The sequence below is a fragment of the Corvus cornix genome, chromosome 27 (genome assembly GCF_000738735.6).
Source record: "Corvus cornix cornix isolate S_Up_H32 chromosome 27, ASM73873v5, whole genome shotgun sequence".
Classification (NCBI taxonomy): domain Eukaryota; kingdom Metazoa; phylum Chordata; class Aves; order Passeriformes; family Corvidae; genus Corvus; species Corvus cornix.
Window position 1 is genome coordinate 178567 of NC_046355.1, and position 25774 is coordinate 204340.

The 25774-nt window shown below is 52.3% G+C and overlaps 2 protein-coding genes across 8 annotated transcripts in view; one reads left to right on the top strand and one right to left on the bottom strand.

Annotated features, from left to right (window-relative positions):
* FBXL20 (F-box and leucine rich repeat protein 20) overlaps window positions 1-25700 on the bottom strand; it is a 38584-nt gene extending 12884 nt beyond the window's left edge. For 3 of the 7 annotated variants that reach the window (XM_039565594.1, XM_039565600.1, XM_039565595.1), the window contains exons 1-4: window positions 23803-24033; window positions 11531-11592; window positions 2546-2600; window positions 596-670 (exon numbers count right to left, since the gene is read on the bottom strand). In XM_039565594.1, the coding sequence (XP_039421528.1) occupies window positions 596-670; window positions 2546-2600; window positions 11531-11592; window positions 23803-24018 (408 nt within the window). In that variant the 5' untranslated portion in view covers window positions 24019-24033. Of the gene's footprint in view, window positions 1-595; window positions 671-2545; window positions 2601-9978; window positions 10102-11530; window positions 11593-17957; window positions 18062-23802; window positions 24034-24914; window positions 25019-25564 lie in introns of those variants that run through there. The other 4 variants (XM_039565597.1, XM_039565596.1, XM_039565598.1 and 1 more) reach the window with 4 other exon arrangements.
* On the top strand, window positions 9735-10742 carry LOC120411317 (E3 ubiquitin-protein ligase RNF113A-like). The gene is given in 2 exon segments (XM_039565602.1): window positions 9735-9890; window positions 9892-10742. Coding segments are annotated over 2 exon segments (951 nt in total). The 3' UTR covers window positions 10687-10742.
* Window positions 25701-25774: the final 74 nt, after the last annotated feature.

Sequence of the window (25774 nt, forward strand, 5' to 3'; positions counted from 1 at the left end):
TAAGGATTGGGTTTTTTCCTCATCCCTTTTCCTGCTCAAGGCAATTTGAATTTTCATCCTCCATCCCCCCACTGGTGCTGCAGAATCCACATCCCACAGGTTCAGCTACAACAGAGCAGCTCCAAAGCTGCATCTTTTAAGGACAATTTGGACCTCCTGAATCGCCTCCAATTTCATTTTTTGGTATTAAAGATACAAATGTTGCAGGCCATGATTCAACAGACATTCAGTCCTCAAGGTCTTGTCGGTGCTAACTTTGAGTGCAAGGAGGAGTAGTTAAAAGTCTCCTCCACACAAGCAGCGGTTTTCCCCAAAAATGCACCTTTCCTACTAATTTCTGTTTTCAGAACACCCAAAACTACTTTCCTTCCATTCCTACCTTTAAGTCTTGCTAGAGGTGTAGAATTCTGTCCATTTTCAAAAGCTGAATGGATTGCCAAGACTTTAAAATAGACTCCCTGAAGCTGAAGAACTGAAATTAATGATTTCTATCTCCAGGGAAGGCAGAAAGGGTTACACTGGGAGTATTAATCCATTCTAGGCTGTAATTACATTTTAACAAGAAGAAATGGGTTTGTATGTCACTGAATGATACCTCAATATCCCTCTGGAAATCAAACAGGTCAATTCGCTGCCAGTTACTGCCATCCAGGGCCAGAACATTCCATGCCTTTATCGGGGGAAAAAATGTAAATGTGCGGTTAATATGAAAAAAAAAAGGTCAGTGGGGAGCCAGTTACAGTTTGTTCCTTTGAGAAACAACATTCTGTCCCAGGTGGGGAGGCAACAGGTAATTCCAGCCAGCAGGGAGAACTGGGCTGGCACCAGCAGCACCTGCAGGGAGCAGGGATCCCTCACAACTCGGAATTCCGATTCCCCCAGCCAAGGAAGAGGCGCCCTGGCTGCTTCCACTCCCTTGGGAGGTGGAGCTGGGAGCCAGGAGAGTGCTTGGAGCTCGGCTATCTTCACATTCCTGGCTGGAATCTCCTCCCCAACACCTCAGAGGACTCCTGGGCACAGGTGAGTCCCCTGGGGGACCCCACACGGGGCAGCTGCGCTGACAAAGGGTTTGGTTTTTGTTTAAATAACCAAAATCTCCGGCGGTTCCTGCTCCGAAAGAGAAGCAGGAACTCGGAGCTGGTCACTGTGCCCTCAGCCAGGAGCACAGGGCTGCATTTAAAGTTCTGCTTACGTCACCAAGGTAAACAAGCGGAGCTTGTAGCAACCAGGAGCCAGCGTTGTGCAAGAGCCAGGGATAAACACAGGGGGATTTTCCACCCCATCTGCCCCGTGCACCGAGCTCAGCCCCAGCACAAACACCAGCTCTTGGGCAGCAGTTAGTGCAGAGTTACAACAGACAGCAGAACTGAGCAAATTCAATTGATTTTTTGGGGGGTTTAAAGCTCAATGCTGATATTTGTTTTAAGGTCTGGTTACAGCCAGGAGAAGAGCAGTGGGAAATGCCCCAGTGGCTGTGTAATTCCATGGGCAGTGTAGGGAACGTTCCAGAGCCTTCCTGCACATCCCTGCAGGAACTTCCCGTGCTGTGCCACGGAATGTGGTCCGTGCTGTGTTCCCTGTGCAAACAGGAGCTGGGACAGGCCAGGAGAACACTCTGACATTGGCAAAGAGTCCCTGACAGCCCATTCTGGCCAATATTGCTCTGCTGGATTTCAGCTGGAAGCTCTTTCCCTGCAAGGCCTGTGTTATTCAGGTCATCACTGTAATGCCCAGACACCACACTGGGTATTTTTTAATGCAATTAACAATGTTTAAGCATCCTTTTTTTTAAAAATTCCAATGTATTTAAAGTAATTAAATCAGTCGTGGTTGAGGTTTGGAGCCAGGACTGATGGGTTTTTGCAGGTGTCACCCAGCCAGGATGGTGAACACACCACTCCAACTCCTTCCCTGGATCACCATCCCACCCTTGCTGTGCTGCTTCCTCTGGGAGCTACCAGACACTGGCAGGAAAAATAAACCTGAATAAATCTGGAAGCTCCAGATAAATGGACCTTCCAGTCCAGTTGGAGGAATTTTCCCAAACAAATAATCCAAGTTGGATTTCATCAAGTGAAGCCCACAAAGGATAAGAAAAACCCCTCATTTTATTTCCCTGCTTACTCCAACTATCTCCAAGGAGAAAATAAACGTTGACTGTGCAGCATCTTTGTGAATCAGAATTCCTGTCTTTCCACCAAAACCCACAGGATGCCATTTTGGACTCATCCCACGCTGGGGATTTCAGGGGTGTGAGGTCCCTGTACAAACCCAGAACGAGGGGAGAGCTCTGGGCAAAAAGTCAGCCCCATCCCCTTGGTACCTGGGACATTGGACAATGCTATTCCAGCTTGGAATTCCCCCTCACTGGGGCTATGGGAATTTTCCAGGACTTCCAGGGGACACTAAATAACTCCAGCTGAGTGGCACAAAACTCCCTGGTCCAACCCCCCTGGGGTGACGTGCTGGGGATGCTGGAGAGGGAGGATTGGCACCCAAGTCCAACCCCCTGCTAAAATCCACCAGGAAAGAGGAAGGTTCTTACCCTGGAAACTTGAGCACAACGACACAGAGTGACCACATCCAGGAAAGAGAAAATTCTGGAACAGAAATAAGAGATACCTTATTGGTTATTGACATTTAAAACAAAAGGGACATGGAAAACAAAGGGGTGAAAGCAGAAAAAAAAAAAAAGACTGGGACAGCAAAACTTCTTTGTGATTCGGCTGAAAGCTGAACTGTGAAAAGAAGTGCAGAGGCAGCAATTCCCAAATGGAAGCAAAACACAGCTATGGAGCCACTGGGAAACAGAAACCTCACACCTTGGAGTAGTTCCTGACCCCAAATCAGTGACTGCTCACCCAAAGCGAGCCTTGCAGGAGCCCCACACTGGGACAGGACAGGGAGCACCACCAGGGCTGCTGGGCTGGCTGTGACTCCGCACAGGAGTGACTCCAACACGCCAGCACCTTCAGCAGCAGCTCCCAAAGCGGGCAGTGCCATCCCTCATTCCCAGGGATGGAGGCAGGGCACAGCCTGGATTCGGTGCCCGGATTATTCCTGGTTCGCCCAGCGGTGATGGCAGGGCTGGAGCAGCTCTGCTGGGAGGAGAGGCTGGGACAGCTGGGCTTCTTCAGGCTTCAGGGTGACCCAACTGTGGCCTCCCAGTACCTGAAGGGGCTACAGGAAAGGTGAAGCAGGACTGTTCCCAAGGGCCTGGAGTGCCAAGATAAGGGGGAATGGGGTTAAACTGCCAGAGGGAAGGGTTGGATGGGATATTGGGAAGAAATTCCTTCCTCTCAGGGTGGGGAGGGGCTGGAATGGGTTTTCCAGAGAAGCTGTGGCTGCCCCATCCCTGGAAGTGTCCCAGGCCAGGCTGGAGCACCCTGGGATAGGGGAAGGTGTCCCATGGCAGGGGGTGGGAATGGATGGGACTTAAGGCCCCATCCAGGGTTCCATGCTCCCACAACTGGCAGAGCCAGATGTGCTCAGCCAAGAGGGACCAACCACGTTGTGGTCACTCCTGAGTGTCACCCTGGGCCAGGACACACCCCGGGGACATGGCCAACGCCCGGGGCTATTATTGGGATAAAGGAATGACAAGGCTGAGACTGCCAGGCTTTTCCCTCGGGATCACACCCCCCCAGCTGTGGATGCAGGAAGCCCCGAGCTCATGGAAAGCTCCCAATCTGCACCAAGACATCAATAATGTATAAAATTCAATGGGGTTTCAATGTCACTTTATGGTTGATGGTTCTTCAAACAATCGTGTCCCAAAGCAGACAAGGTCAAGCAGAGGGTGGGAGGACATCAAGGTCTCGTTCCCTTTGGGAACAATTATAAAACTGTAGGTTTTGCAAAGATAATACAAAGAGTTCGACCACAATATGCTTTAATATTTTAATTTAATATTCTCAACTTGAAGGCCACCCGAAAGAGAAGGCAAGTGTCGTCAGCCAGGAGCATCCTGAGCAGCAGGGATGGAAAAAGCACTTCAGAAACACCAATATTGGGGGGAAAGGGTGTTCCTGATGAAGGGTGAATGCAGATGGTTCAGCAGAACATTGATGCTAAAGGTATCACACAGCAGCACTCAGCTAAACCAGGATAAACAGCCACGTTCCCTCCTGTGCTCCCACACTTCCCAGGGATACTCGTGGATCCAAGGAGTTAAGGGGTTAAGATTCAAGGGGTTCAAGGCACTTCTGATCTTATCGAGAGACAAAACTGACAGTGATGTGCTGGGGAAAGCTCTGGAGAAGATCCCACGTGCATTTTAACACCGTTTGGGATCCCCAGTTCTGCATTTCAGAGCAGCTTCCCCCTCCCTGCCTACGGACAAGGCTCCCCCTGCCCCCAATGTCATTTACTGGTGTCCAAGGGTTTATTCAGCACCATGTCCATGCACAACAATACCAGGAAAACCTGGGGAAATGAGAGAAGCTGGGGAAAATTCTTATTTACTCCTACAGCGGGAATTTAGGGTGAAAGTAAAACTTCAAATTCTACGGGAGCAGCGGCTGGGTCACTCACTATGGAAGTTTTCTCTGTTTTCATTAAAATTCCCTTCTCCACGGGAATCCCAGACTGCCAATAACCACCTCATCCCTCTATCAGGGCTGGTAGATCTCAGATAAATTCTCTTCCACTTCCTGCTCCTCCCTTCCCAGCCTGCCCACACAATAACAGGGATGCACCCCGGCCAAACCCTCACCCCTCTCCCTCCCCAGCACAGAGATCTCAGCTCTGAGAACCTCCAGAGCCTTTTCCAGTGTTCCCTCAGCTCCTCTTGCTCTTGTCCAAGACCCTGAGTCAATGAATCAGCAGAATCAGGCCGCAAAAATGACTTTTTCACAGCAGTCACTCCTTGCTTGTGGATTTTACTGGATCCAGCTGCTCCCCATGGGCCAGGAAGGGCAGCAAGGAGCACAGGTAAAGTCCTGCAGGCACCATGACCCAAGCTGAGAAATCCACTGAAGCCCTGAGGAGGTGCTTTTCCCTCTCCAAGGAACTGCTGGAGAACATTAAAATACCCCAAGCCCCACAGATAAGCAGTGACTGAGCAGCAGCAGAAAGTTGATCAGCACTACTTCAATGATTTCCCCCAATTCTGCTTTAACAGCCCCAAAGGCACCGTGCTGGGATATTTATTTTTCCACCCAAACAGGATTCCTGTTCTCACAGCTGCCTGATGAGCCCTTTCACATCGGTCTTTTTACTCTTGAGAGTTGACAGTGGAGGAAATAATCCACAAAATTGACTTTATCATCAAACAGTGATCACAGACTGAGCTTCCCAAACAGGAATTAAGTCTGGAATTGCAGCAGATTAAATTGTCACACAGCAAAGGGACTCCCTACGTGTATGGTTTTGTCTGAACAGCTCAGCTCTGCACAATTTGGGTAAAACATACTCACTTTGAGCAATTTTCAGGTTTCAACCTCTTAATCCACTCAGGGGTTTCTAGGACTCCTCACTTTCCCACTGCTGCTCTAATTAGATTAAGGTCAAGACTCTCATGAAATCCCTGGATGCTGCGGGCTCCAAGGTGAGCCAGCTTAGACCTTCAGCCTTCTAAAATTATCCACACTGATTTCTGCCAGCGACCCCCCCACCATCCCAGTTCAATTCCAGTTCAATTCCAGTTCATTTCCAGCTCAATCCTGCTCCCACGGGCTGGGCAGGGGGACAGAAACCACAGCTCTGCTGCCAACTCAGTGCTCCCCCTGGGCACAGCTCCAGCTCCCGAGGGATAAAGCAGCGTGCGGGGATGGCAGAGCCAGGGCTGGGGGTGTGCTGGGGATGTGTTGGGCAGGGCTGGACGAGCAGAGCACGGAGTCAAAGCCGCTTAAGACAGGAGGGAGCTGCAAACTGCTTGACCTGCCCGTGACCCAGCAGGAGCAGCTGAATTCCCGCAGCCTGATCCCTGCTCCCGGCCAAGTGGGAGCTGTGCAGCAGCCCCACGTCACAGTGGCAGTGCAGCCTCCTTCAGGAGGGCAGCAGGGAACGCCTCTGCCAGGGAAATCCAGGCTTGGCGCTGGGGGCTGGCTGCCAGGACTGGCAGGCAGCCCCCAGGAAGGAAAACACCTCTCCAACAGCAGTGGGAATGCAGGGAAACAGGGACAGGATGCCCCTCTGGGGACACAACCACAGCTGGAGCCAGCAGAGACCAGGGAGTCACCACTGGGAGTCACCGAGGCAGACACTGACAGGGAGGAGCTGGAGCAGCCAAGGAGCGAGGGGGCAGTGGAGGGAACTCTGCCTTTTGCTGCTGTGGCTCACTGCTGGCTGTGTGAAGGCACAGTCACCTCCAGAGGTGTCACCTCCTGGCTCTCAGCTGGCGGGAGACAAAGCTGGGGCAGGCGCAGCAGTGCCAGGACACGGATTGGTCACCACCTGCTGGGGCTGGGGCTGCCCCTGCATCCCTGGCAGTGTCCCAGGCCAGGCTGGACGGGGCTTGGAGCAGCCTGGGCTAGTGGGAGGTGTCCCTGCCCATGGCAGGTGGAACCAGACAATCCCCAAGTCCCTCCCAGCCCAAACCATCCTGGGATCTGTGACCTCTCCACCCATGTCCTGCTCTCTGGACACACAGGACAAACGTCCCTGTCCCAGGTGAGGCAGAACACGATGCCAGCGCTGCATCCCAGACACGGGACATCCGTCCCAGGACAGCCCTCGGGAGCACCACCCCTCTTGCTACATCCCTGTACTTTTAGGGATAAAGGCTGCTGTTCTCCCCTTTCACATCCTCCTCCTCTTTATTTTGCCTAAGTGCAGCTTTCACTCCACAAACCAGGGACCCCAGAGCCATCTGAGAGTGCCTGGAGCAGGGAACAGGACTTCACAGAGCAGTGCCCAAACACACCAGCCTTTGTCCTGCACACAGGGACACCCATTTACAGGAGATTCCCGCAGAAAACCCATCCAAGTTTCCCTTTCAAAGGCTGCACTGTCAATGCACAGTAATTAATTTTCGCAGTATGCTAACAGTGAATTCCAGCTCTCCAAACCATTACTTATGAGCTTTAAACATTTATCAACTCCCGATTTTCCCTCGGTTCCACCCGATCCCGAACAATTCCCTGCTCTGCAGCAGGTTGGGATGATCAGTGACAGCAGGACACAACAGGCACAGACATTTCCACAGGGCTGTGGCTTGTCCTGATGCAAATCCCTGCTCCACGCAGGACCATCCCTCCTTCCTGCCACAAATCCTTCTCCAACTGTCCGGCAGTGTTCATGGAATGGTTTGGGTTGGGAGGGACCTTAGGGATTGTCTGGTTTCACCTGCCATGGGCAGGGACACCTCCCACTATCCCAGGCTGCTCCAAGCCCCGTCCAGCCTGGCCTGGGACACTGCCAGGGATGCAGGGGCAGCCCCAGCCCCAGCAGGTGGTGACCAATCCATGTCCTGGCACTGCTGCGCCTGCCCCAGCTTTGTCTCCCGCCAGCTGAGAGCCAGGAGGTGACACCTCTGGAGGTAACTGTGCCTTCACACACCCAGCAATGAGCCAAACCTCAACCCTCTGGCTCCACTCAGGATCACTCCACTTCCATCCACCAGCAACCTCACCCAGGCTCCAAGCGAGGTTCTGCTCCTGGGGAGCTCAATGCCCACACACCTCTCCTTCCCTGAAATCCATGCAAAATTCCATTTACATTCCATCACCCAACCCTTTTCTCCCTACCCTATTCCCCACATTCCCAGTGCCACACGGACTCCCAGCCTCACCCATCAGGGCTCTTCACCACCTGTCCCCAACCTAACCCTTGTCTTGTCACCTCAGCACAAGGACAAACCCTGGCTTTGTTGCATCTGCTCCCATCAGAAAAAGAAAATCATCTCAGAAAATCCAGAAAGACAACTTTTTGTCACTCTTCTGCTGCTGCACATCCCAGCCATGGTTCAGGACAAGCACAGTTGCTGCCACCTGCAAACTCCTCCTGTGGTGGCTGTGACTCCATCCTGCTCCTCCCAGAGGTGCCTCTCTTCCCCAGGTCCTGGGAGCTCATTTCACCCAGGGATCTCCACACACATGGACAATCATTTCCCGTGTCCCAGGCCCCAATCCCAAATATCTACACGGCAGGAGGGAGGGCTCTAACACATTGTGCTCTGGGGTGAGGAATACAGGAATAAAAGAGGCAGAATCAGGTGGGATATACCCTTCCAGAGGAGGCAGTGCACTGAAAACGAAGGATAGTCATCCCTTTTCCCTGTTCCTTTCATTCCAGCAGCACTTCCTTGGCTCACACTCCCCTCCCCAGACCTCACTGCCACCGAGTGTTGACAGAGCCACAGTTTCTCGCAGTGTAAGAACGCTGTTGCTGTTAATAATTCAAGATTCCATCTGCCTCCGCTTTCCCCATTTCCAGTCCAACACCTGAGTTTAAAGCACTGAAAAACTCGACTCTGCTTCCAGAGCCCAAACTGTGCCCGTGAGGGACAATCATCCCCCACACTCCCCTCCTGCTTCCCACAGGAGAGGGCAGAATTATCCACAGACACCTTGAGGGTCTTAAAGGACTTTCCCAACCCTAACAATCCACAAAGTCTGAGCTGTTTGGGGTTTGCTGCAGAAGCAGCAGCCATGGTGTCCTTAACGAGAGCCCTGTATACAAGAGCAACTCCTTACTTGTTTCCCTTAACTTTGATAAGGGCCTCCTGCTCTCTCGGGAAAATGCCTACCAGGGAAATGACTGCAGCCCTGAACACCAGGTGTGAATGTTTCTCCTTTATCTCCCAGAACGCTGGGACATGGCATGGTTGAATGAGTGGCTGATAACGGGCACAAAAGTCTGCCCTGCCAGCTGTTTGGGGGTGTAGCTGTTTTGTCCTTCCCCCTGCATGTTCCCAAATCCTTCTTAAAACTTTCCCATGGTAGAAACATATAAATACTGGAGTGTGTGTAATAAAGATGGATCCTGCTAGATGAAACAGTGCTCTCTGTTCGTTTTTCTCCAAGCTGCTGCAAAATAGCTCCTGAACACGGACACCATCACTGAATCTCCAGCAGCAGCCGCCGCGTTTGAACTGAGCTGCGCCTGGAAGGGACCCCGATTTTTCATCTCCAGCTGCTGGACAGGTAAGATCCGAATGTAGAACTACGGGACAGGCTACATCCCACGAGCAGCAGCTTTATTTAAGAGATTTTGCAGAGAATTTTGAAAGAACAGGGATTTAACACCCCGACAGCTAAGTTAGCTGCTTTATTAGTATGGTTGATTAACAACTGTAACACATTCCCCCACCCCCCCGGTTCCTACAGCGCTACGGTGTGGAAAAGGTGGGAGTGGAGTTCGAGGCAGAGAGAGAGCAAGGGCGGCCGGTCACGGACGATATGTTAATGATATGTTAATCACATGGAAAACCGTATTTACCGCTTTGAAAACTTTGCAGCCTGCCGAGCAAGTCCGTGAACGCCCTGCCACAAATGCTTTAAATTTGGAGGCTGCTGCGAATGTTAGCAATGCCTCTGCAGAAGTGCCTGCAGAGTCAGGGGACGGGCATTCTGGGGGATTTGGGAAGTCTTTTGATCCTGGTTCTGTCGATCCTGAGAAAAGGTGTGATCGCTACCCTCCTGTAGCTCCTGTAAAACATTCAGCAGCGGCGCCTGCCGCTGCAGCTCGAGTGTCAGCTAATTCCTATCCTCCCCTCGCGTCCACAACTTTACAACTCAACGCCGAATCCTTTACGCGTTCACTCGACAGCGGCGCGGGATCGGCGGCACCCGATGGCGGAGGAGAGCGGCGCCTGCAGCTCTGTGCTCAAGAAGCGGGTCCGAGCCGCGGGCAGGGGCCGGCAAAAACGGCCCGGCAGCGACCAGGAACGGGAGAGCAGCGGGGAGGAGGGCAGCACCGAGGTGCGGAACGAGCGGCGGCGGGACACCCGCCAACCCCATGATCCGCAAGAGGGAGAGGCCGGAGTACGCGCCGAGCAGCAGCGAGGATCCTGCCAAGGAGATGGGAGTCACCTACAAAGCGACCAGGTCAGCGAAACCTGTTGGCCCAGGAGACATGGGAGCCACAGCAGTGTATGAACTGGACACGGAGAAGGATGCTCAAGCCATCTTCGAGCGCAGCCAGAAAATCCAAGAGGAGCTGAGAGAAAAGGAAGATGATAAAATTTACCGTGGCATTAACAACTACCAGAAGTACGTGAAGCCCAAGGACACATCGATGGGCAACGCCTCTTCAGGAATGGTCAGGAAAGGCCCCATCCGTGCCCCGGAGCACCTGCGGGCCACGGTGCGCTGGGACTACCAGCCCGACATCTGCAAGGACTACAAAGAGACCAGGTTCTGCGGCTTCGGGGACAGCTGCAAATTCCTGCACGACCGCTCGGACTACAAACACGGCTGGCAGATGGAACAGGAGCTGGACAAAGGCTGCTACGCCTTCAACGACGATAAAAACTACGAGGTGAGCAGTGATGAGGAGGACGTGCCTTTGAAATGCTTCATCTGCAGAGGTTCCTTTAGGAACCCCGTGGTCACCAAGTGTCGGCGCTACTCCTGTGAGAGCTGTGCCCTCCGGCGCTATCGCAAATCCCAGCGCTGCTGCGTCTGTGACAAGCAAACCAACGGGGTATTCAACCCCGCCAAAGAGCTCACGGCGAAATTGGAAAAACACAAAGGAGAGGAAGAAGAGGAGCAGCAGCCAGACCGCGGAGAGGATCCACAGTAACAGAACACGTTTGGTACATAACTGAGTAAAGCTTTAGTAGGAGAAAAAAGAAAAAAGAGATGCAGAAGCAGCAGCCATGGTGTCCTTAACGAGAGGCCCGTATACAGCGACTCGTTTCTTGTTTCCCTTAACTTTGATAAGGGCCTTCTGCTCTCTCGGGAAAATGCCTACCAGGGAAATGACTACAGCCCTGAACACCAGGTGTGAATGTTTCTCCTTTATCTCCCAGAACGATGGGACGTGGCATGGTTGAATGAGTGGCTGATAAGGGGCACAAAAGTCTGCCCTGCCAGCTGTTTGGGGGTGTAGCTGTTTTGTCTTTCCCCCTGCACGTTCCCAAAACATATAAATACTGGAGTGTGTGTAATAAAGATGGATCCTGCTAGATGAAGCAGTGCTCTCTGTTTGTTCTTCTCCAAGCTGCTGCAAAATTTGCCAACGGGGCCATCCTGCCAGGAGCTGAACATCTGGCTCCTATTGACAAGGGACAGGACAAAGTCCACTCGAGTGTAACTGGAGCAGAGGGATTAACTTTTGTTTTCAATTCAACCCCTCAGAGAAGCAGAATCCTGTTCTCTACATCAGCCCATCCTCACCGGTTACTCTCATTAAGGACCTGATTTAAAGCTCCTCCGTTCACCAAACAGGCAGGCAGCAAATCAATCCAGCCTTTAAAACCCCAAAACTCAATCCCATTCAGCACAAACTAATGACACAGACCTTGGACCTGCCTCTGTTTGGGTCTGGCTTTATGAGCAACCCGATCCAAGCTCACCATGTGGGAGCACAGCAGCAAAATCCTGGATGCAAACAACAACCCCCCCGGCGTCCAGGGAGGACTCACCGAAGCAGCAGCTCTTTGGGCAGTTTTTTGTTGATCGCAGCTTCATCGTTGTTTGAGAACATCTGCAAATAGAAAAAATGACACCATTTAGCCACATCTCAAGGGAACAAACCCTGCTTTACTCCAGGGAAGAAGTGGTTGGTTAATGAGGCCATTTCCAGACATCTGGACCGATAAATTCCTAACAGATAAACTTTGTGCTGCAGCTTTCCAGCTCCTGGTCTGGACCACAGCTGGGTGGGGTATTACATCAAAATATCTTAAAATGTGGTGCAAGGATGCTCTGTGGATTGAGAGATTAAACGGAAACTGAGATTTGCAGCTGTTTTAGTGAAGTAAATGATAATCAGGATGTGCTTGTGAGTTGGCACTGACTGGGGAGGCTCCCTCAGCATTTTGGGGGGTGCCCCAAGGCACAGACACATCAAAACCGGGAGGTTTTACAGATCAAACCTCTGGCCAAGGGGCTGAAGGGAAGAGGAGTCCAGCAGCCCAAATATCCACCAAACAGAGGTAGAAGGTGCAGGTGTAGCAGGGCTGGTTTCTGTGATGGAAAAGGTGAACAGAGAAACAACAAACTCTTGCAGGGCCCAGAACGTTCTCCCAGCCCTCAGGAGCGCTGGGACAAACAGAACTGATTTTTAAACCACCAAGAAGGGTTTAAAGGGAGTTGTGATCTCTGGTGCTGCACCAGGAGGAGGGATAATGCTGGGAAAGCTCCGTGTTCTTCCAAGGCAATGAGGCCAGAGCTGGTTCCTGTATCCCTCCAAATCCATGGACGACACCTGATGCACTTCGAATGGACTCTGGGACCAGGTAAAACCATCTCAGGCACTCTAAAAACGGGAGAACCTTTATTTTTTCCTAAGGATTCCCAAGGAAAATAGAGAGCAAAGCCTCATGTGGCTCGTGAGAACTATCGAAATAAACACAGTTCTAAGATTTGGTATTGTGAGGCCGTGGGGAAAATCCAGCAGCTCCCAAACACCCTGTCCCTGAGCATGGATCCATCACATCCCAAATATCCTGTCCCTGAGCATGGATCCAACACATCCCAGATATCCTGTCCCTGAGCATGGATCCAATCCCACCACATCCCAAATATCCTGTCCCTGAGCATGGATCCATCACATCCCAAATATCCTGTCCCTGAGCAGGGATCCAATCCCACCACATCCCAAATATCCTGTCACTGAGCATGGATCCAATCCCACCACATCCCAAATATCCTGTCCCTGAGCATGGATCCAATCCCACCACATCCCAAATATCCTGTCCCTGAGCATGGATCCAATCCCACCACATCCCAAATATCCTGTCCCTGAGCATGGATCCATCACATCCCAAATATCCTGTCCCTGAGCACGGATCCATCACATCCCAAATATCCTGTCCCTGAGCATGGATCCAATCCCATCCCCCATCAAAGCACCCACCATAACCTAACATGAAATCCAATGTGAAAATCCAATGTACAGCCTTCAAATGCTCCAATCAGCGATGGAAATCTGGGAATTGAGGAACCATCATCCCCAGAGAACACCAAACCTCAGGACTTTAGAGTCAAACGCTGGGCTCCCAAATCCCCGTTCGCTTTTGCGTTATCCCAAGGCACCAGAGCACGATGCTGAAGGGGGAACTCTCAAACTTCCTTCCCAAAATGTCACCAGCAGAAGTGCTGCTCTCCCCACAGACCCTTTTATCACTTCCCACCAGGAATATCACAAGTCCTGAGCAGGATCCAGACCGGCAGCTCTCAGCCCAATTTGCTGCCGATTAAACGAAGTTTTGCCATTCCCAGCCAGCACAGCTCCACGGGCTTTTCCCTCAGACCTCCACTCTGGAGCCACAGTGGGTGGCGACAGACATTCCCAAGGCTGGGAAAGCAGCCCCTGTGCATCCTGGGACAGGATCAGCTAATTAAATTGATTAGCTCATCGATTAGGAAATCGAGGAAATCATGGAGAGAGCTCTAATGGAGGAGGAATGCAGAGGAATTATTCATGGGAAAAGGAGATGTGATTTCTTTCCCCCCCAATTACAGGGGCACACAGGTAGATCCAAACCCTTTCCCACAACTGTCCAGACTTCTGAACCAGGACCCTCCTCCCAAAGAAAGGATCAGAGAAATTAAAGCAGCAACCAGAGAGCAAGAGCAGACTTCCAAAAAGGAACCAGAGCAGAACAGAACAAGAGCAGGAAGGGTTAAAACAGAGATTCCAGAAGGAGCCAGGAGCCTCCTCTGCCTGATCACAGGGAACTCAGCCCATCAAATCCCTCAGCAGCAAAATCTCACCTCGATTCCAGCACAAATCCCATCCCTAGCCTGGTTTCTGCAGGAGTTTCCCTTTGACCAGCACTAATCGAAAGGAATGTTTGTTTTTTGTCTTACTAAAAATAGTCCTTGGACTTAAAACATGATGGGGCCCAGGCAAGATGGGCTCTGTGGTAGAACCTCAGCTCTGGAATTCCCCCTCTCCCCTGGAAGGCTGGGAAGAGCCAGGGTACATCTCCAGACCTATTTTCTCCAGCCTTCCTCCAAAGCCTGAGGCTCAGATGGCAGAGGCTGGGAGAAAACAGGCTGGAATTGGGATTTTGCAAAGTCATGGCAGTACGTACAGCTAAATATACCATGGACATGGGGACTTTCTGGCAAGTCCATACAAAAATAAAGCTCTGAAAAAATGTCAGAGGCTATTCTAGACTTCCAGGCTTTCAAAACACTTCTAGGGATAAAAACGAAATGCCCCGAGTTTGCTTTTCTTAACATCTCTTTCATCCTCTTTAATACCAGGTGTTGTCCAATAGAAGAAATTCTTCTGGACAGGACACAGAAAAACACATTTTTCATGTATGTAAATTTTCAGTTCTGTACCAGACACAGAATCTTCCACCAAGGAGCAACTTCGGTGCCGTGTGAAGCCATGTGGGATATTGGGAAGCAATTCCTGGCTGGGAGGGTGGGGAGGCCCTGGGATGCATTTCCCAGAGAAGCTGTGGCTGTCCCTGGATCCCTGGAAGTGTCCAAGGCCAGGTTGGATGGGGCTTGGAGAACCCTGGGACAATGCAAGGTGTCCCTGTGGAGCTGGATGAATTTTAAGGTCCAGCCCAAACAGTTTGAAATTCTATGAAATCAAGGAAGTTTATAAAAACAGATGGGCAAAAGTGACCAAAAGGTAAAGCTGTCACAGCCTTACACTCAGCACAACGTGCAATTGCCCATTTGCTTTAAAAACTCTTCCTTTGCCCTCAAGAATATAAAGAACGTGACAAATTGGCTCCATTCCTGAAGCAGTCCTGCAGATGTGGCTAACTCCCACATTTCCCTGCTCACAGGGCAGGGGACAGAGCTGCTGCTCAGGCCTCAGTCACATCAGGGCTGTGTCACCCTGAACGGGGTCACCCGTGTGCCACCACCCAGGACAGCTGGCAGCGTCTGAGTGTCCCTGCACAGGGAACACCCACGTGCCCAGGAGGAGGTGAACAGCAGCTGGTGCAAGGTGTGGGTGCAGCAGCTCGGCCCAGACGGGCGTCACTGGAGCTCCAGTTCAAAGCATGGCTTTGTGTCATTACTGCAGCCGCTCATCTGGTGGGGCTTTGCCACGGATCAAGCTCCAAAATCCATGGAAGCACTTGGCTCTCTCCTGGCTCATGGAATCAAAAGTAGTTTGGGTTAGAAGGGACCTTGAAGCCCACCCAAGGCCACCCCCTGCCATGGGCAGGGACACCTCCCACTATCCCAGGGTGCTCCAAGCCCTGTCCAACCTGGCCTCAGGCACTTCCAGGGATGGTGAGTCCATATCCTCTCTGGAAAACCCATTCCAGGGCCTTGCCACCTTCACAGGGGGAATTTTCCCCTCACATCCAATCCAGGCCTGCTCCATCAGTTTGAAGCCTTTTCCCTTGTCCTGTCCCTCAATTCCTGATGCAACCTCAGCAGCCCCAGGGCCAAAGCCAACACGGTGTCAGCCCGATGCCCACTCTGAACCCAAACACTTCAAAGCAGAAAATTCAAAGCTCGATGGAGAAAAAGGGATAAAGATAATTCAGAGCTTCAGTGGCTGCAGGGTTAGAGGAGGCAGCTGGGCCAGTTGTGACGGTGAGACACAGAATTATCCACCTTGATGTTCACTCCAGGGAAAAAGAACCTGGATCTGGCACCGCTGGAGAGCATGAGGCTGCCTGGGAAGCACCAACACAACACCAAGGGCACCACCAGGGAGACACAGAGAGGGGAAGGGAGAAGGTGACACCTATTTCTGTACGAAAACCAACCAAGAGACACCCACAGAGGTGGGCAGGAAATAAAAGCCATGAACATTCCCAGAAACACAACCAATAAAGCGCTGCACATCTCTATACTAAGCAAAGCTCATGCCACAGGAACAACGCAGAACTTAAACCCATAATCTATGAAATATTAGTAAATATTGTCATTTTAAACCACTCCTACTTGGTTTACTTGTGGGACAGCACCTGTGTGAGATGACAAACTTGTTACCAAAGCAGTGATGGTGTGCTGAGGATGAAACTGCAGCTGCTCTGAGACCTGGAGCTCACTGCCCTCATGGGCCTCTTCTAACTCAGGATATTCGAGGGTTCTGTGAGCCTTGACCCACGAGGAAATGCTGGCCAGACCCTCCACTGCTGCACAGAACCACAGGAAATTAAGCAATTCAAACCAAGCCAGAAACCAGGATGCAATTATTAATTATTAGAGAGCAAATAATGCGCTCTGGAAACTGGTTTTAGGTTGGGAAAGGTGGGGAATCAACCACTGATGGCAGAAATTAAGGATTACATCCATAGCTTGAATATTTTGGAGTTTACATCCCACCCAGTCTCTATCAAGACACTTTGGAGATGAACCTTCCAAGCTCTCAAAGTCTTTTCTCTTCTGAAACCTCTGTGTGAATTTGTTCAGAGATTAAACCCTGAGTCTGAGATGCACTGGGAGGTTTCTCCAGCTGTAAGGCTGCTGGCTGCCAGCCCAAATTCCAGGATTTCTGGTAGAATTTGTACCAATTTTATCTGTTATTGTCCACATGGAGATGAACAAGCCCAGTACAGTCACTGACACAAGACAAACCTCACCCACAACTCCAATCTAATAAAAAAAGCTGAGCACCAACCACAAAACAACAAGAAAAATGTGGAATTTACTCTGCATTTCCTTTGGAAAAGCTCAGTGAAGCTTTGAGACAGCTTCTTACAAACACGGTCAGTATGTACTGACACCTTGCCTTGAGTTCTGCTCATCTGGGGAAAAAATTCCACTGCTGTGACAAAGCTCAAATAACAGAGACATCGGTTCCCTTCCCAGGACAAGATTGCGGGAAGCAGCAGCTGGAACAGGCTGAGCTGCCTTCCTGGAGGCAAAGCAAATATTACACTGCAGAGATAAGTCACAGTGAAGTGACAGCGAAATCCAAGGGCTCCTCGGAGGACGCCATCCAAAGAATGAAGTTGTTTACATCCACAAGCAGCTCCGACCGAGGGAATTTTCCCTCCAGCCTGTAGTTACATAGGGAATTTTATTTAAAAACCCATCCAGTTTAATCTGCATTAGGTCTCCAAGGAAATGGCTGGCTGCTGGATGAAGCCAGGCTGTCACAAGCTCTGGTGTGGCTGTCGGGATGCTCCGTTGGGATAAGGAGGGATGGGAACGCGGCCGCTGCCCGCTTGCCCCGCGCAGTGCCACGGCCACGCTCGCCCCGCTGGCTCCCAACCAGGGCTCTGCTCAGGCAAAATCCTGACTAAGCAGGACAAACAGAAATAGACCCCAGCCAAAAAGGCTTATTATAGGCTTAATATTCCTAAAAATAGCTGGATAGGCAGGGCACTGGATGGGCACTCTTGCATCGCCACTTCCTCGCTTGCTGTTTAGTTGGGAAAGTTTAAATTCCTGCTGGGATGGAGGAGCTATGTGAGTCCAGCCTGCATTAGGGACAAATTGAATAAAGAGGCTTTTTCTGAGGTTTTTTGAACCAGCAATGATCCAGAGCTCAGTCAAACCCTACAGGAATGGAGCCGAGGATGAAGCTCTTCCTGCTGCACATCCCTCGATGCAGGAACTGGCCCGGAGGGAAACCCCTCAGTGATGGATGGGCAAAGGGACAAGGTCGTGTTGCTGCCTTCAGAAAGGAAAACTCCACAGGCACAGGTGAGATACTAAAACCCCACTGATTTCAGACCTCCCATTTCAGCTGCCACGTGTCCATATCCCACTGAAAGGGAACCCCCCAGAACCTGCTGCCAGGTACCAAATGGGCACATTCAGCTGCTTTTTGTTCACCTGTTTTGTTCTCCTCCCCCAGTCCTGCTGCCAGACAGTTCTCCCCAAACAAACCATCCCAAACCACACCTACACCCTCCCCGTGCTCAGCTGAAACCACAATTCCAGCCCCCCCCCCCAGCCCCGAGTTACCCGATGGCCACCGGCTGCATCCGAGCGGCTCCTCCCGGGTGGCCCTGGCAGGACCTGGAGCAGCCTGGGGACAGCTCAGGGAGGCAGCAGCTCACAGTTAATCAGCTTTGATTTCCCAGGAGTTGGATCTGGGGCTGAATGAAAAAACACCCCCGAACGTCAGCGGCTCAAGGCCGGGATCACATGGACAGGGCGGCACAAACCCCATTCCGGCTGTCAGGGCTGCTCCAACCCCGCCGGAGCGGGGCCACCAGGGACACCCAGGCTCCCCAAAATGTCCTTTGTAGGGGCTGCTCTGACCAGCACCCCACAAGTGACACCCGAGGACTCGGTGAGCTAGCACAGATATCTGATTGAAAATGGTGCTGCTTTCTCACACACACCCTGCAAGGTTTTAAATATAGATCGCTGCCCATAAGAACAACATCCAGGCCCAAAAAGGAACAGTATAAATAAGACAAAGACTTCCTGACTTTCCCAGGACAGCCTATGGCACAGTCCCTGGCCATAAAACACCCACTACCACTATTTATTTTTCTCATTTTAGAAGCTCAATTTAGCAGGGCAGCGGTTTACTACAAATACACTTGGAATGGATTAAAAAAAAACCAACATCAAACCCAAAACCTGAGACATGATTCAGTATTTTCAGCCTAAACCCAAGACTTATCCAGCTCTCTAAGGCTCATCACAATTCAAATAAGCTGCTTTGAGAAATTATAGTTCTTCCCCTCCCCAACACCTGCAATTCTGTTATTATTACGGGTAATATTATCATTATTATTATTATTGGTAATAAGGTGTTTTTTTCACTGCTGGGTTTGTATCCAGCTATTATGTAAGAGAATGCTGGGATCATTGGCATAAATATTTGGAAATAAAGGCAAATGATGGTGTCTTAAAAAAAAAAAAAAATCCACCTGAGGTGTGAAGAGCATGGGAGGAGTTTGCCCCAAAGGAAAACTGCTGGATCAGGCAGGGATGCACAAACCCGTGCAGATCCAGGTTTCACCCCGATCGGGGAGGATAAAACCCTCCCAGGGTTGACTTTCCCAACGGTGTGACTCAAAGGGAGCTCCCAGCCAGGCAGCCAGCGAAAACAGTAATTACTGCTGTGTCCCAGGCCCCAATTAATGACGGTGTCCAAAGTAAATGGGATGTGCCCGTGGGTGCCGGCTCCGAGTCCCTTTCCCGTCACGCAGGCGGTGATGCTGGACAGGCACAGCCCCTGTCCCCAGGGACACCCAGGCTCCCCAAAACGGCCCTTGTAGGGACTGCTCTGACCAGCAGCTCCCAGTGAAACCACCCCGGGGATCCCTGTGTCATTCACCACCGGAATCTGCCTGAAAATTCATCTCTGGAGTCAGACACAAAATCATGGAATGGTTTGGGTGGGAAGGACCTTAAATCCCATCCAGTGCCACCCCTGCCATGGCAGGGACACCTCCCACTGTCCCAGGGTGCTCCAAGCCCCGTCCAGCCTGGCCTTGGGCACTTCCAGGGATGGAGCAGCCACAGCTTCTCTGGGAAACCTGTGCCAGGGCCTCCCCACCCTCACAGGGAGGAGTTTATTCCAAATATCCAAAGCCTTCCTCTTTTAGTTTAAAACCCTCCCCTTTTTCCATATCATTATCTGCCTGTGGAAAAAGCCATGTGCCCCTGGTGGGGGGGTGGAACTGGATGAGCTTTAAGGTCCTTCCAACCCAAAATCCCATCCCGCGATTCTGTAAAATCCGTTTGCCAGGGCCAACATTCCCATTGTCACCCAACCCATTCACACAACTCCTGGCAGAGGGAGAAGGAAGAAATGAATCCTGCTGGGGGCAAAAATAGCAATAAAAATTTGGGACACCAGCTCTGTCTCTCAGGTGACACAGGCTGAGGTCAAAAGCCATTTTCCTGGTGAACCCTTCCAACCTCCCTGGGGCCTGGGTCAAACCCTTTTGCACAACCAACTTGATTTTCACTTCCAACTCTCCCTGAATCCCTCTTCCCTCTACTCAAGCCCCAGGAGCAGCACAGTGGGGATGTGAAACAACTCGTGGTTTACATCTCTTCCTATCTCCTCGTTGAAACAGCCCCTTTGAACCAAATAAATTAACAGTTCATTATTCACCTGCCCAAATGAAGGGCTGGTTTCAAAAGCGTTACGTGTGATGTGGCACGACACCGAAATTATAAATAAGTGGGGGTGGGGGAGGGAACAGGAACAGGGAAAATCTATCAGCTTGGACACCTCCCTCCTAAAATCTTTATTTTTTACAGTTTTTCTCATTATCTATGAGCCACATCATGAGATGCCATCCAAAATAAAACTATTTCAGCTGTGCCACCTCAGGTGTTCCCTGGGTTATGTCACCAACAGCTTCTCTTCCCATATAAAATCAAATTCCATGGGAATTGTTCATCAGTTTTTGCAAGGAGAGTCGGAGCAAAGTTTTCCCTGCTCCCTGCCCTGTTTGTGTCCCTCTGTTTACACAACCTCCACTCCTTGGAACAGCAAAGCCCCAACCAGGAGCACAAGGAGCAGCCCAGGAAAGGGAACAGGGACAACCCCAAAAGGATCAGCTCTGAAGCCAAACCCCCTGAAAATACAGGAACAGAGGCAGGAATGCAGCAGATTCCAAAATGGGATTAGGGTCAGTGAGATTATTCAATTCAGCTTTCTGAACACAGACAGGATTAATTATTAGAAGGCAACTCAATTTTGGAGCATTTGAAGTTTCCCATTCTGCTTCCAGCTTAGCTCATTTCCCGTCTCTACAGTCAAACAAGACCTGGGAACTACAGAGGTTCAGAAAGGTCAGAATTCCCTCCCACGGAGGATCCTGAATCCAGAAGAGAAATGCCATGGATCGATGCATTTCTCAGGCTGAAGGTGCTCACAGGGCTCACCACAGACTCTCACTCCTCAGAGACAGCCCTGGAGTTCCCACTGATCCATTTTTAACAGGACAAACCGCCCCATGGACACACACACTCTACAGCCAGGAGCAGCTCCTGCTCACTGGAGGGTCTGGAGACTCCCAGAGGAAGCTGGAAAGGATGGAGCTTTTTGTGTGCTGTTGTTTTTGAGGATGTAGAGGAGACTACACGGAGGGTTCACAGTCGGGGGGGGAAAAAAAAAAGAACTGGAATTACTTAATGCTGACAACGTGGCTCAGGGACACCCAGGACACCTCCAGGTGACATCCCAAGGCACAGGAACATGGACAAGATGGATTAAGGAAGTGCTGAGAACTTGGGCCTTGGTAAATGAATCCTCCAAGAGCATCAGGAGTCACTCAGAAGCACCAGGAGATGCCTCCCCTCCTCTCTGCTGTTATTTGGCTGCTCTTCACCAGGCAGGAAGCAGAGAAATCCCAAATATAAGCACGGATTGGGATCTGTCGGGGCATGTTCCACATGAAACCGACACCACAGAGAATTAGGAGTCAATCTGGGTAATGTTTTCCCTTTTTGTTTGCTTTGCTGCAGTAAGTGGTGATTTTCTCTGCGGTGGCCACACCTCCTGTAAAGGGACTACTCCGAATATGCTCGTGGGGCCGGGCATGGCATTCCCAGGAAAAAGAGAATTCCACTCTTCCTGGAATCAGAAACCCACATGCAAGGCCAATTCAAGGAGCTTGGCCCATATTCCACACCGTATTTTATTCCTACAGTAAGGAATTATTACCATTATTGGAGCCCCTCACGACTGGATTTGTGAATTGCCCAACAACAATGGCTCAGGAATCTGTTTACGTGGCTCAGAAAAAGACAATAAACGAAGTGCAAACCCAACTCAGCCTCCCCCTCAGCAATTCACTCCTTATTTCAAGTCAAGTGAAACAGACACTATCTATTAGTCACAGCCCCAGATTGGGCTATTTTTACCCCAAAATAAGATTCCAGACTTAAAGGCCCTACTTCCCCCTCCTCAGCCAAGGGAACTACCCTGGCAGTACCCACAGGTGAGGAGGAAGAGGAGGAAGAGGAGGAAGAGGAGGAAGAGGAGGAAGAGGAGGAAGAGGAGGAAGAGGAGGAAGAGGAGGAAGAGGAGGAAGAGGAGGAAGAGGAGGAAGAGGAGGAAGAGGAGGAAGAGGAGGAAGAGGAGGAAGAGGAGGAAGAGGAGGAAGAGGAGGAAGAGGAGGAAGAGGAGGAAGAGGAGGAAGAGGAGGAAGAGGAGGAAGAGGAGGAAGAGGAGGAAGAGGAGGAAGAGGAGGAAGAGGAGGAAGAGGAGGAAGAGGAGGAAGAGGAGGAAGAGGAGGAAGAGGAGGAAGAGGAGGAAGAGGAGGAAGAGGAGGAAGAGGAGGAAGAGGAGGAAGAGGAGGAAGAGGAGGAAGAGGAGGAAGAGGAGGAAGAGGAGGAAGAGGAGGAAGAGGAGGAAGAGGAGGAAGAGGAGGAAGAGGAGGAAGAGGAGGAAGGAGAATTAATCACCCATTGCCTTCATGACCTTCCAATATTCCACAGCTCTGAACAGCAGCTCCCAGTCTCCACACACTTCTGCCCAATTTTCCCCCTGTCCCACGAAATGTGAACTCTCACTTGTAAAGCACAACCATTACAAACTGGTTTCTAGGAAGCACAGAGGAATTTCCACCCATCCTGCCCCTCTGAAAAAGAAATCTATTTCTAAGTGTGAACACAGAATTTGGAAGCTCTTCTGACCAACGTAACCTCACTGGAAAATCATGGATTTAAAGGAAAACAGCTCCAAAACTTTCCAGGTTATACAGGTGGGTCAGAGATAATCCGTGCTGGTGTAATAAAGGATGCCTTGGATTTATGATCATGGACTGGTTTGGGTTGGGAGGGACCTTAAATCCCATCCAGTGCCACTCCTGCCGTGGGCAAGGACACCTCCCACTGTCCCAGGTTGCTCCAAGCCCCATCCAACCTGGCCTTGGGCACTTCCAAGGATCCAGGAGCAGCCACAGCTTCTCTGGGCAAAACACGTAACCAAAACAGCCAAGAAACAGGATGATGTTTAAAGGCACTTCTTGTAGCTCAAAATAAGCCTTTCTATAACACACCAACTCTTCCTGTATAAATATAGGTTTTAAAAATTAATTTAGGTCTCAAACGCTCCTTGAGCATTTTGCTCGTTTTCCAGCTTGTCTGTTTTTTACTATAAGAAGAAAATAACATTCCAGCAAAAAAAAAAAAAAAAAAAAAAAAAGAAACCCCACCCAAAACACTCCAAACAAAGCGCTTCCCCACTCTTTTTCCCCAATGAATTGGGTTCATCATGTCCTGGTGCAACCCTGATGAAAACCCTCCCAAAATTGGGATGAACTCCAGCACTGCAAGACAAAGGCTAAGGGAGCAAAGGATAGGAGACATTTCCCCCCCAAAATCTGTCACCAACCTGCTTTTACTCTGTGCTCTGTAACCAGCCACTCTGCAGCAGTGCAAAATAAAAGAAGCTCTCAGGGGGCAAATCAATCAATCAATCAATCAATCAATCTGTGCAGGCAAGAATAGCCCAGAACAGTAAATACAATAACCCTGGATAACGCAGGGCGCACGTGCAAGCTCCTCTCCGGAGCTCCCAGGGTGAGCCCAATGTTTTTATCGCTGGATGCTAGAGAAACAAGAATATTAGACCACTAAAAAAAAAATACCAGAGCCCACCCCAAACTCACACTGCTGCGGATTTCACACGGGTTTGAGAGAGGAAGAAAACAACCCCACGTGCAGTGTTAGACCACCAGCATTTCCTGCACCTTTCCCAACTCCAGGGCTGAGGAATTCCACACCGAGCTCTGCGGAATCAGAGCCTCTTCAGCTCACCATTAAACAGCATTTTCCCCCGATCGCCATCCCACCCCTTTCCACCGAGGAGGAACAGCCACATCTTTACCATTCCAGGCTCTTTTTTGTCCCCCACACGGGCCGGGCAGTCTGGAGAAGGAGCGGGCAGGGATTTCCATCCTCCACGGCCTCTCGGAGCGATGGGAAGTAAATCCTGCTGCTGCCCTTCCTCCCTACCCCCCTCCTCCTCCTCCTCCCCCGGGAAGACAGCTGGGACAACAATGCGGCTGGAATCGCCCTGGCTCCACACTCCGCTTTGTGCCATGTCCTTTGAATAGATCTCATTGTTTACCCTCCTCTCCTTCCGTCCTCTCCATCCCCCACCTCCCTGTAAGCAAAATTTTTTTTCCCCCCGGCTACTGCCCAAAAAAAAAAAAAAAAAGCGGCGCTGGGACCCCCCCGAACCAAAGGTTGTGGTGTTTTCCAGGCGCAATTCCCCACATCTCCTGCTCCATCATCAACTTCGCTGCCAGCGCTCACAGCCGCAGCAACACGTTGGCAGCAGCTCTGTCCCCCCCGGTCCCCCCAAACCCACCCGGGGGAACCCCCAAAATGGGGCGGGGGTTTCACACCGGCACCCCCCAGACTCGGACCCCCCCTCCGCATCCACAGATCCTCCCCAGCCCCATTCATAGAAGGGCCCCCCCTCAGCCCCCCACGGGAGTTTAAATCAGACGGGGGAACCCCCTCCCCAAAACGGATGGGGGGGGGAAGAAGGTTCACACCAACACCCCCCAAACCCGGGGGTCACAGCCCTGAGCCCCCCGCGTTCCCACAGTCACCCCCGAGCCCGAGCCCCAGCCCCATTCACAGACCCCCCCCACGGGAGTTTACATCCATCGAGAGAACATCCCCCCCCGAAAATGGGGACTGGAGGGGAGAAGCTTCACCCCAGCCGCCCCCCAAACCCGGGGTCACAGCCCTGAGCCCACCCGGCCACCCGCGGCCGCGACCCCCCTCCCAGCCCCATTCAAACAGCCCCCCCCGCCGCCTCTGCCCCAGGGCCGCGCTGTCCGGGGCGGGGGCGGGGGCGGGGAGGGCCCTCAGGGCCATCAGGGGGGGATCACACACACACACAACCCCCGCAGCCCGGCCCCCCCAGCGCCTCCTCAGCCGGGCCAGGCCGGGCCTCCCCCCCCGCGGGGCCAGCCGGGGCCTCACCTCAAAGCGGCTCTTAGTGACCCCGTTCATCTCCCTGCGCATGGCGGGGCCGGCGCGGGGGCGGCGGGGGGCGCGGGGCCCGGAGGGTGCGGGGGTGCCGGAGCGCGGCCTCCGCCCGGCGCCGCCGCCGCGTCCGCTCCGGCCTCAACTTCGACCCAAAACAAAAACACTCCGCACCTGCCAGCAACGAGCGCGCTCATTGGACGGCGCGGCCGCCGCGCGCCGCGAGGGGGGGGGGGCACCGGAGGGGGGGAGGAGGGGGGAAGGGAGAGGTGAGGGGGAGGGGGGGGATGGGAGCGGGTCCGGGGAGAGGGGAGAGGAGGGAGAGGGGAGAGGGGCGCACAGCGAGGGGGGAATGAGGGGTTTAGGTGGTCGCGGAGGGGGGAACCGGGAGTGCCCCGCGGAGGGCGATGGGGGAGAAAAGGGGGGTGCGGAGAGGAGGGGGACGGGAGCGGGGAGAGAGGAGGGAGGGGGATGGGGGACGGCGGAGGGGTGAGGGGAGCGGGACTGCCCGGGGGATCGAGGGGAAGCGGCGCGGGGTTGGGGGTGTGCAGGACCGGGGCTGTCCCGGGGAGGGCGAAGGGATGGGGAGGGAGAGGGACGGGGCGGGGGGGGACACACGACCGAGGCTCCCCCGCCCCCCCACCTACCCCGCAGGCCGCCGCCCCCATCGCGCCGCCGCGGGGGTCTTCCCGCCCCCTCCCCCGGTGCGGAGCGAGGGGCGCTGCCCCCCTTGCCGGGGGTACGGGACCCCCCCGCCCCGCGGGTGCGGGGGCCGCAGGATCCTCCCCCCGGTGTCCGGGGGGCTGCGGGGATCGGGGGTCCCGGGAGGGGAGGGGGGGGGGCGTCCCCCGCCCCTC